At 40.4% G+C, this 12,317-nt stretch overlaps 1 protein-coding gene across 1 annotated transcript in view; it reads left to right on the plus strand.

Moving 5' to 3' along the window:
• LOC311132119 (exostosin-1b-like) overlaps positions 1-12,317 on the plus strand; it is a 139,396-nt gene that overhangs the window by 117,311 nt on the left and 9,768 nt on the right. Inside the window, exons 9-10 of the mRNA XM_084165323.1 lie at positions 3,462-3,622; positions 4,401-4,572. Coding sequence (XP_084021449.1) covers positions 3,462-3,622; positions 4,401-4,572 — 333 coding nt within the window. The remainder of the gene's footprint in view (positions 1-3,461; positions 3,623-4,400; positions 4,573-12,317) is intronic.

Here is a 12,317-nt window from a genome sequence, read left to right on the forward strand (position 1 = left end):
CCTTTCCACCTTCTCTCTTTCTCTCCTCTCTCTTTCCCTGTCTGCCTCTGTATCTTTCCCCTACATCTCTCTCTCCATCTCTCAACCCTCTTTCTTTCTCTCTCTCTTCCCTCCCTCCCTGTAAGTGTAGTGGCCAGCCAGGCTGCTGGGGCCTCTGCTCCGCTCTGTTCTGCTGATGGGGATAATGTCACCATTGGCATGACTCCAGGGCCCTCAGTGCTTTGTGTGGCGCTGTGTCAGCACAAGGACCAGTGGTATAATGCTATTTTTTTTTAGGTGCGGGAGTGCAAAGAAAATATGTAAATGACGTCAGAATTTCCTCAAAGTTTGTACCGACAGATGTAGCCAATTGGATAGCATCTGCCTATGCCCACACATATTGTCTAAAGAACATTTTCTATTTTTAATACCCTCAAACACCAAGTTAGGGATAGGCTACCTAATTTCAAAATAGGCAATGATAATTCTTCACATTTTTACCGGTGAAACTTCATCTCCATGCCAATCATTTGATTAATCTCAATCAGTTTCATGGGAGTGTGCATTTAGATCTTCTTGAATTACTGTTTTGTGAGCGAATTAGAGAAGACAGTGTTAAACCATTAGCCTTTCTTGTATTTTGTTTCAATCTAAGCATATATCCTGCCTAGTGGCTTGTTCTTTTTCAGCTTCAGCTAACCATCCTAAAATCTCATTAGAAATGATAAGCTGTTTCTGGTGTAGCAGTAACATTATAGGCCTACTATGCTATGGTATTATATTCGGTTCTGTTATGAAACATGCACATGAATCATTATGTGATCTTGCTAGACATTGATTCAGCTTTGATCTAACTTTACTGAACGAGCGCCATTGTGAGACGTGATAATCTTCTATTTGTAATAATAATAAGTGATGAGTATGACTATTAGGCGTAGGCAACAGATCTTGATGAGAAATCATTTAAAGTGGTGCTGAAGGATAGCTCTGCCATTCGGCCAGTTCAGAAACAAACAACAATAATTTACAGTATAGCTTAACAGGCCTACGACTACATGGTATAGCTATTTGTAGGGTATAGCCTAATGTAAATACAAATAGCTTAATATCATTGCACTGTTTGCGTGGAGAGCTTTATTGCGAGTTTCATTGTATTGTGTAGCTTACACGCTGTATCATTTGATTAGCTTAAACACATGGTTACAATATACCCTATTACAGAATAAAAGAAAACAGAGAGATGAACTATCAAATGACAAAGTAGTGAACATAAATCATTACTCTGTAGAATTCCAGGAAATTTGTTTTAAAACAGCCATAAAATCAAGCTTTTGGTGTGGTGTATTCATGCATCTCAAAAAACTATAACCTTAAATGCGTTATTACCTCCAACTTGGCTCAATTCACATTTCCAATTGCCCACCCTGACATACCAAGCTAGAACGGGCCCTGCGTCTCAACCAATAGCCAATGTAGGCTAAATATCCCACGCAGGGCTACAGCAACTTTTAGAAAGGGTCAGGCTCCTTGGGCTTTGCGGTGTCCATTCTGGTTTGGGTGTCCTTGGAAGAACGGCGTCGCCTTAACCAAGTGGTCACACATCATTCTGGGTTCCACTGCGCAAGAGGGGGTCCGTGGAGTTTTATGAACATCAAGGCAGACACACAGTGACTTTGGATATTTTTTTAACGTTCTGATTGGCCAAAGTGGTCAAGCCTCCGACAGGCCTCCGCAGTGCACACACGTAGCCTATAGTTCATAATTCTCGCCACCGTCAGAGAAAAGACAGGAAGAAACCACCATTTACCTACCTCTAGGCTGCTATATATATTTATTTGATTTGTCATTCTATAGTTTTTCATGGAGTTTTAGTAGTAATTAAATAGAATTTACTTCGAATTTATCAGAATACGTCTTTCAGAAATGGTTTTACCAGCTGTGTATTCTCAAATTGGAAATAGAGAGGGAGCGCCACTCCTCCACGCTTCGCCAGCACTACTCACCTGACAGGGACCAAGGCTGGCTGGCTGGCTGGGCCTCTGTAGCTCAATTGGTAGAGCATGGCGCTTGTAACGCCAGTGTAGTGGGTTCAATCCCCGGGACCACCCATATGTAAAAATGTATGCACACATGACTATAAGTCGCTTTGGATAAAAGCGTCTGCTAAATGGCATATTAAATATTATATTAAATTATGAGAGTACAGAGGTAGGGAGAGAGCGAGTGAAAGTATAGAGCGCTCCAAACCTCCCTCTCTCACTGCTTCGCTCTGTGTCACTTTTGTCCCACATGCAACTTTCTCTTCCTCCCTCTCTTATATAGTACGTAGCGATCTCCCCTTTTCTCTCTGGTATTTTGCCCTCTTCTTAACTCTTGCAGTTTCTCTATTGATCTCTTTCTCTATCCCTCCAACTCCTTACACTTTTCTCAATTTCTTGCTCTCCCCGTCTCTCTCTTTCTCTACATCTCTCTCTGTCTAATTGTCATCTTTAATCACATTGTGATCCCCTGCATATTGAGGAACCCAACATTGTGGCCACCAAGTGCTGTTTAATTTCTCCTTCCTGGGGTGGCTTTTCTCTTCATTCCTCGAGCACAGAGTTTGGCATAATACCATGAGAACACAGATGTTGACAGGATTTTGAGTGGGAGCCCATAAAGGCTGTTTTTGTGGCGACCGTGTGGCTGTGTTATTATACACTCTTAATTCAGTCTCTGGTGGAGGCACTCTATTCGTCCAAAATGGCACCCTATTCCTTACATAGAGCACTACTTTTGACCACTTGACTACAAAAGTAGTGCACTATATTGGGAGTAAGGTGTCATTTGGGACGCAGGCTCTGTTTGTGTGGCTGCTGCTGGAACCAGCCAGACTCCGTCTGATGTTTTCTCTAATTATTTGTTTAAATGCTTTGATCAACCAGCGAGAGGTCAGCCAACTGAAGAGGGCATTTGAAAACACATTTTTGTAATAAGATGTCTGTTTGTGTTATGAGTTGTGATTGTGTGTGTGCGCACATGTGCGTGCCTGCGTGGTGTGTTGAGGCATTCGAGAGAGGGTGTGTGTGTATGTCTATGCCTGGAGAGAATGTGCCTTCATAGTGTATAAATGTATGTTGAAGGGATACTTCAGGATTTTGGCAATAAGGTGCTTTATCTACTTCCCCAGAGTCAGATGAACTTGTGGATACCATTATTATGTCTCTGCGTGCAGTTTGAAGGAAGTTGCTAACTAGCGCTAGCGCAATTGCTAACTTGCGTCAGCACAATGACTTGAAGTCTATGGTATCTGCAAGCAAGTCATTGCGCTAACGCTAGTTAGCATTGACTCGTGAAATTCCCGCTAACTTCTTTCATACTGAACGCAGACATAAAAATGGTATCCACAAGTTCATCTGACTCTGGGGAAGTAGATAAAGGGCCTCATTGTCAAAATCCCAAAGTATCTCTTTAATAACATGATGCTTTGTCTTCCTCCTCAGGTGGACTTTGCCTTCACGGTTTGGCAGAGCTTTCCAGAGCGGTTGGTGGGCTACCCGGCCCGGAGCCACTTCTGGGACAGTAACAAGGAGCGCTGGGGCTACACTTCCAAGTGGACCAACGACTACTCCATGGTGCTGACCGGAGCTGCCATCTACCACAGGTACAGAAAGCTACAGTACAAGCTCTGGGGTGAAGCTTCCCCTAGGTATAGATCTAGGATCAGCTTCCCCTCCCCCAATCCTTAGCTTAACCTTTAGTAGGGGAAATGCAAAACTGACCCAAGATCAGTGTCTAGGGGCAACTTCACCCTACTATACAGTACATCACTACCAGCAGTGCTTGACATGGACTGAAATGGGTGCCGGTACTTATTTTGGATAATGGTACTGTTTATATTTAGGTGCAGGAACTCCACAATACCTTTGAGCTAATATTCTATAAGAGGTGCAGGAAGACAAGCAGTAGAGAACTTGAGGTGCCGGTACTCTGGTCCGGTGACCTGTCCAAGTCAAAGCACTGACTACCAGTGGAGGCTGGTGGAGGAAGAAATCGGAGGACGGGCTCATTGTAATGGCTGGAAAGGTATCAAAGACAATTGAAAGTGACATCAGCCTGAACTGAACACTACTGTAGGAAGTAGCCTGAGGCCACATACGTCAGTCATGTTGAGTGGAGCATGATAGATCCTGTTCCAAACCTCATTACATTGTCTTTTTCATACAGTTGTTCAACAAAGACTCAATTCAGCACTGTCTATAAAACGGACATTGAACTGTTTGATTAGCTTTGATTAACTCAATCGAATAAATCGATTCAAACTCGATCTTGAGTGCATCCCAGATCTTTCCAAGCGCTTCCAAATCACCCTCTCGACTCTTCTTCTTCTCCCTCTCCAGATATTACCACTTCCTGTTCACTAATTTATTCTTCCTCCTCAGATATTACCACTTCCTGTACACAAACTTCCTGCCTGCCAGCCTGAAGGGTTTGGTGGACCAGCTGGCCAACTGTGAGGACATCCTCATGAACTTCCTGGTGTCAGCTGTCACCAAGCTGCCGCCCATCAAGGTCACCCAGAAGAAGCAGTACAAAGAGACCATGATGGGACAGGTATGTATTATAACACATTATAAACTGGGTAGTTTGGGTACTGGATGCTGATTGGCTGAAACAGCATTTCAGCCATGTGTATATCAGACAATATACTTACGGGTATGATGCAAAAATACTTGTTTACTGTTCTATTTATCTTTACTGTTCTAATTACGTTGGTAAACGAAAAGGTAATGGGTTCGCACACAAAAAGATGTCGCATAAAGCTTACTGCTCGCTCCCGTACCCTATAATTCTGTATTTCTTTGTGACTAATTTGTATACAGGTAGATCAGAAAAGCCACATCCCTGATTGGCAGATGAGTGGCAACCCTGATTAGAAGCACCTGCTGCTCATCGGTTGTTCTTTACAAATACTGTTTTGAATTAAAATTCAATTGTACCTACACACTGAAAAAGGCTGTAAAGCCGAAACGTCTGCGTACGCTATCCTTGCTGCAGTGAACATTATTTTAAAAATCAAATAATGAAGTAAGCTTTCTGCAACATCTTTTTGAGTGCGAACCCATTACACCTTTTTGTTTGTCTGAATTTGCGTGTTTTACTCACCAGCCAAGCTTCTGGGAGAGTGTGATGGTTCTCTCTTGATTACTAATCACGTTGGTAACCAGTTTATAATAGCAATAAGGCAGCAACCTTGGGGGTTTGTGGTATATGGCCAATATACCACATGTGTCTCAGGTGAAGAGGGTGGATCTGATCTCCATCACCTAGGACTTGACATAGATTAAGTAGATTAATCAAATCTCACATTGTTATCAATTTCTGCTCAATCTGCATGCTTTCTCAATCAGCTTTAACTGTATGTGCACTCGTAAATCAGGTTATTTCTCGAGTTGGGCTCTGGGATATAACAGCTGTTGAGTATCTGATTTTATGGTGGATTGTGGAGGAGGGGGGTTGAGTGTGTTGGAGTATGTGAGTATGTGCGTGTGTGCTTGTCTGGCATCTGTTGTGGGGGGGAGGGGGTATGGGATGGACCACGGGAATTATTTGCTAGGATAATAATTGCTTGTCAATGAATTAAATGTAATACAATGGCAATCCGGGTTATATGTTAGAATCCTACGCGTGAACTGTGGGTGGGATGCTGATCACTGGGATGACGGCTCAACTTGGGATGGGGAGGGGCTTTAGCGGGTGAATTAGTGGAGAACAATTGAAGGGTTACTCCGTAGCAATGCAAATATCACGGTACAGCTATATGGACACTCAATCATTACGGTATTTTTTATTGGTAAATTTACAAACATATATAATGATAAATAGACTTGAAACTTGTATCTCATTATGGTGTATGGTGAAATAAGTATAGCCAGTTATAATTGTAATGGCTTAGCTGATAATAACAAAAGAAGAACAATATTTACATGGCTCAAAGAGAAGGAATATAATATCTATTGTATACAGGAAACTCATTCAACAATTCGAGATGAAGTAGCGTGGAAAAAAGAATGGGGTGGGTGAATATACTTCTCCCATGGGCAAAGAAATTCAAAAGGGGTGATGATATTAATTAATAGTAATTTTGATCCGAATGTGCAAATTGTCAAAATAGATACGCAAGGTAGATGGATTATTTTAAATATGTTATTGGACCATAAACAGATATGGCCCATTAACCTTTACGGACCAAATAATGATGATCCACAATTCTTTGACAATATATATAATAAATTATCAACCCTGCAAGCAATTCAAGACAATATTATTATGGTGGGGGATTATAATACTGTTTTAAATAGCTCAATGGACCGTAAAGGAAATCACACCACAAACAATCACCCACATGCTCTTAAGGAAATTGTGAATGTCATGGATACATTAGAACTAGTAGATATATGGAGGCTTAAATATACTGATCTAGTGAGATATACATGGCGGAGACTGAATCAAGCTAGTCGTCTTGACTTCTTTCTTATCTCATTCTCGTTGGCACCAAAAGTAAAAAAAAGTGTTGATAGGGGACAGAATGCGGTCGGACCATCATATAATAGGCATATACATTACTCTTACTGAATTTCCACGTGGGCGAGGATATTGGAAATGTAATCAAAGCCTATTGGATGATAATTTATTTATAATTAGAACAAAGGAATTTATAACTGACTTTTTCCAACATAACATAGGTACAGCGAATCCCCTTATTGTATGGGATACCTTTAAATGTGCAATATATTATTTAAAAAATAAAAGTGTAATATATTATTAAAATAAAGCAAACTGGATGGAATATGGGGAAAAATGCACAAAATTCTTTTTTAATCTTCAACATAGGAATGCTACCAAAAAGAACTTAATGAAACTGGTTACAATTGACGGAGTCACCCATAATTCACCAAATGATATTTTGAAGGAAGAAACAAAGTACTTTAAGCATATGTTTTCTTTTCAGTCGCCTCCATCTCCTCTAACTGAAGCTAATTGTAGAGATTTTTTTTCTATTGATAATGTCAAATTAACAGCCACACAGAAAGACTCATGTGAAGGTGAAATTACAGAGGAGGAACTTCTGGATGCAATTAAAGACTTTAAGTCTGGGAAAACTCCAGGGTTGGATGGTATACCAAACCTTTTTTGATATACTAAGAAGACCGTTATTAGCATGTTTTAACCACTCCTATGTAAATGGTAGATTATCTGACACTCAAGAAGAAGGTCTGATCTCATTATTACTGAAACAGGATACAAGTGGAAAATATAAAGATCCAGTCCATTTACAAAATTGGAGGCCCCTTACACTTCAGTGTTGTGATGCAAAAATCCTAGCAAAATGTATAGCGCATAGAATTAAAAAGGTATTGTCGGATATTATTCATTCTAATCAGACAGGTTTTTTACATGGAAAGATACATTGGAGATAATATAAGGCAAGTATTGGAAACAATAGAACACTATGGAAAATATGGGAAACCAGGCCAACTATTCATAGCAGACTTCGAAAAGGCATTTGATAAAGTTCGACTGGGGTTTATATATAAATGCCTGGAGCATTTCAATTTTGGAGAATCTCTTATAAAATGGGTCAAAATCATGTATAGTAACCCTAGGTGTAAAATAGTAAATAATGGCTATTTCTCAGAAAGTTTTAAACTGTCAAGAGGAGTGAAACAAGGTTGTCCACTATCGGCATATCTATTTATTGTGGCCATCGAGATGTTAGCTATTAAAATCAGATCCAATAATAATATCAGAGGATTAGAAATCCAGGGCTTAAAAACAAAGGTGTCATTGTACGCTGATGATTCATGTTTTCTTTTAAATCCACAACTAGAATCCCTCCACAGCCTCATAGAGGATCTAGATACAGTTTCTAACCTCTCTGGATTACAACCAAATTATGACAAATGTACTATATTACGTATTGGATCACTAAAAAATACAATTTTTACATTACCATGTAGTTTACCAATAAAATGGTCTGATGGTTATGTGGATATATTCGGAATACATATCCCAAAGGAAATAAATGATCTCACTTCAATGAATTTTAATAGAAAGTTAGCAAAAAGAGATAAGATCTTACTACCATGGAAAGGAAAATACCTGTCAATTTGTGGAAAAATCACCCTGATTAACTCTTTAGTATTATCCCAGTTTACCTATTTGCTTATGGTCTTGCCTACGCCTAGCGAACAGTTTTTTAAATTATATGAGAAAAAAATATTCAATTTTATTTGGAACGGCATGCCAGACAAAATTAAAAGGGCATATTTATATAATGAATATGATTTCGGAGGACAAAAATTATTAAATATTAAAGCATTAGACCTCTCACTAAAAGCTTCAGTCATACAAAAGTTATACTTAAATCCGAACTGGTTCTCAAGCAAATTAGTAAGATTGTCTCACCCAATGTTCAAGAAAGGCCTTTTTCCCTTTATTCAGATTACAACAACTCATTTGCAGTTATTTGAAAAGGAAATCATCTCCCAAATATCACTATTTCTAAAACAAGCTATAGAAAGTTGGTTGCAATTTCAATTTAATCCTCCAGAAACGACAGAACAAATAATGCAACAAATATTGTGGTTAAATTCAAATATACTAATTGACAAAAAACCTTTATTTTTTGACAGAATGTTTAAAAAAGGTATAATCTTCGTAAATTATATCATCGGTAGGACTGGTGGAGTTATGTCGCACATGCAGCGAACAAAAACATATGGAAATGTCTGCCCAACCCAAAATTACAACCAAGTAATTGCAGCCTTACCGCAAAAGTGGAAGAGGAAAGTGGAAGGGGGAGAAAGTAAGGAACTTGTCTGTCGGCCTTGCATTAAAGAACATAATTGGTTAAGGAAAACTGTGATAAATAAAAAAGTAAATCAGTTTCACTTAAGGACCAAAGGATTGACAGCCGTCCCATATAGATTGCAAAATAGTTGGGAAGAGATCTTTGACGTACCGATCGCATGGCATAGTGTTTATGAACTGACACGCAAAACGACACCGGATTCAAAAATTAGAATCTTTCAATTTAAATTATTATATAAAATTCTTGCTACCAATAGAATGTTATTTATATGGGGGATACAATCTTCCCAGCTCTGCAGATTTTGCTGTGAAGAGACAGAATCATTAGATCATTTGTTTTGGTTCTGTCCATTTGTAGCTTGTTTTTGGACACAGGTCCAGGAATGGCTAAAGGATTGCAATATTTACCTGGAGCTAACCTTGCAGATAGCATTACTGGGTGATCTGAAAAGTCATAGTCAATCGATCAATAATATAATAATACTTTTAGCAAAAATGTTTATTATAACCTGGCATTGTTGAATACTCGTTTCTGATTGGCTTGAAGGGCATTCTAGAGCGTGCATTATTTCCCTGTAATTCATGTTATAATTAGATGGCTATGAAGTTCATTCTTACATGTTATATGTTTGAGCTGCTTTTGAAAGCAAAAGTCGAATTGAAAACATAATTGCCGTTGTTGAATTCGATTTTCATTATAGCATGCTAGGACTGATGGTTTGGTTAGTTAAAGTTAAAGGGCAACTCCACCACTTTTCAACCAAATTTTCATTGTGTCCAGCACAATACCAGTGTCAACATACAGTGGGGAGAACAAGTATTTGATACTTTTTTTTTTTTTTTTTTTTTCACCTTTATTTAACCAGGTAAGCCAGTTGAGAACAGGTTCTCATTTACAACTGCGACCTGGCCAAGATAAAGCAAAGTAGTGCAATAAAAACAACACAGAGTTACATATGGGGTAAAAAACATAAAGTCAGAAATACAACAGAAAATATATATACAGTGTGTGCAAATGTAGCAAGTTATGGAGGTAAGGCAATAAATAGGCTATAGTGCAGAATAATTACAATAGTATTAACACTGGAATGCTAGATGTGCAAGAGATTATGTGCAAATAGAGACACTGGGGTGCAAAAGAGCAAAATAAATAACAATATAGGGATGAGGTAGTTGGGTGGGCTAATTTCAGATGGGCTGTGTACAGGTGCAGTGATCGGTAAGGTGTTGGAGGCTATTTTGTAAATGACATCGCCGAAGTCAAGGATCGGTAGGATAGTCAGTTTTACGAGGGCATGTTTGGCAGCATGAGTGAAGGAGGCTTTGTTGCGAAATAGGAAGCCGATTCTAGATTTAACTTTGGATTGGAGATTCTTTATGTGAGTCTGGAAGTTGAGTTTACAGTCTAACCAGACACCTAGGTATTTGTAGTTGTCCACATACTCTAGGTCAGACCCGTCGAGAGTGGTGATTCTAGTCGGGTGGGCGGGTGCCAGCAGCGTTTGATTTAAAAGCATGCATTTAGTTTTACTAGTGTTTAAGAGCAGTTGGAGGCTACTGAAGGATTGTTGTATGGCATTGAAGCTCGTTTGGAGGTTTGTTAACATAGTGTCCAATGAAGGGCCAGATGTATACAAAATGGTGTCGTCTGCGTAGAGGTGGATCTGAGAGTCACCAGCAGCAAGAGCGACATCATTGATATACACAGAGAAAAGTGTCGGCCCAAGAATTGAACCCTGTGGCACCCCCATAGAGACTGCCATAGGTCCAGACAACAGGCCCTCCAATTTGACACACTGAACTCTATCTGAGAAGTAGTTGGTGAACCAGGCGAGGCAGTCATTTGAGAAACCAAGGCTATTTAGTCTGCCAATAAGAATGCGGTGGTTGACAGAGTCGAAAGCCTTGGCCAGGTCGATGAAGACGGCTGCACAGTACTGTCTATTATCAATCGCGGTTATAATATCGTTTAGGACCTTGAGCGTGGCTGAAGTGCACCCGTGACCAGCTCGGAAACCGGATTGCATAGCGGAGAAGGTACGGTGGTATTCGAAATGGTCGATGATCTGTTTGTTAACTTGGCTTTCGAATACTTTCGAAAGGCAGGGCAGGATGGATATAGGTCTGTAGCAGTTTGGATCTAGAGTGTCACCCCCTTTGAAGAGGGGGATGACCGCGGCAGCTTTCCAATCTCTGGGGATCTCAGACGTTATGAAAGAGAGGTTGAACAGACTAGTAATAGGGGTTGCGACAATTTCGGCGGCTAGTTTTAGAAAGAAAGGGTCCAGATTGTCTAGCCCAGCTGATTTGTAGGGGTGATACACTGCTGATTTTGCAGGTTTTCCTACTTACAAAGCATGTAGAGGTCTGTAATTTTTATCATAGGTACACTTCAACTGTGAGAGACGAAATCTAAAACAAAAATCTAGAAAATGACATTGTATGATTTTTAAGTAATTAATTTGCATTTTATTGCATAACAAAAGTATTTGATCACCTACCAACCAGTAAGAATTCCGGCTCTCACAGACCTGTTAGTTTTGCTTTAAGAAGTCCTCCTGTTCTCCACTCATTACCTGTATTAACTGCACCTGTTTGAACTTGTTACCTGTATAAAAGACACCTGTCCACACACTCAATCAAACAGACTCCAACCTCTCCACAATGGCCAAGACCAGAGAGCTGTGTAAGGACATTAGGGATAAAATTGTAGACCTGCACAAGGCTGGGATGGGCTACAGGACAATAGGCAAGAAGCTTGGTGAGAAGGCAACAACTGTTGGCGCAATTATTAGAAAATGGAAGAAGTTCAAGATGACGGTCAATCACACTGGGTCTGGGGCCCCATGCAAGATCTCACCTCGTGGGGCATCAATGATCATGAGGAAGGTGAGGGATCAGCCCAGAACTACACGGCAGGACCTGGTCAATGACCTGAAGAGAGCTAGGACCACAGTCTCAAAGAAAACCATTAGTAACACACTACGCCGTCATGGATTAAAATCCTGCAGCACACGCAAGGTCCCCCTGCTCAAGCCAACGCATGTCCAGGTCCGTCTGAAGTTTGCCAATGACAATCTGGATGATCCAGAGGAGGAATGGGAGAAGGTCATGTGGTCTGATGAGACAAAAATATAGCTTTTTGGTCTAAACTCCACTCGCCGTGTTTGGAGGAAGAAGAAGGATGAGTACAACCCTAAGAACACCATCCCAACCGTGAAGCATGGAGGTGGAAACATCATTATTTGGGGATGCTTTTCTGCAAAGGGGACAGGACGACTGCACCGTATTGAGGGGAGGATGGATGGGGCCATGTATCGCGAGATCTTGGCCAACAACCTCCTTCCCTCAGTAAGAGCATTGAAGATGGGTCGTGGCTGGGTCTTCCAGCATGACAACGACCCGAAACACACAGCCAGGGCAACTAAGGAGTGGCTCCGTAAGAAGCATCTCAAGGTCCTGGAGTGGCCTAGCCAGTCTCCAGA

Source organism: Coregonus lavaretus (genome assembly GCF_964263955.1).
Source record: "Coregonus lavaretus genome assembly, chromosome: 7".
NCBI lineage: Eukaryota > Metazoa > Chordata > Actinopteri > Salmoniformes > Salmonidae > Coregonus > Coregonus lavaretus.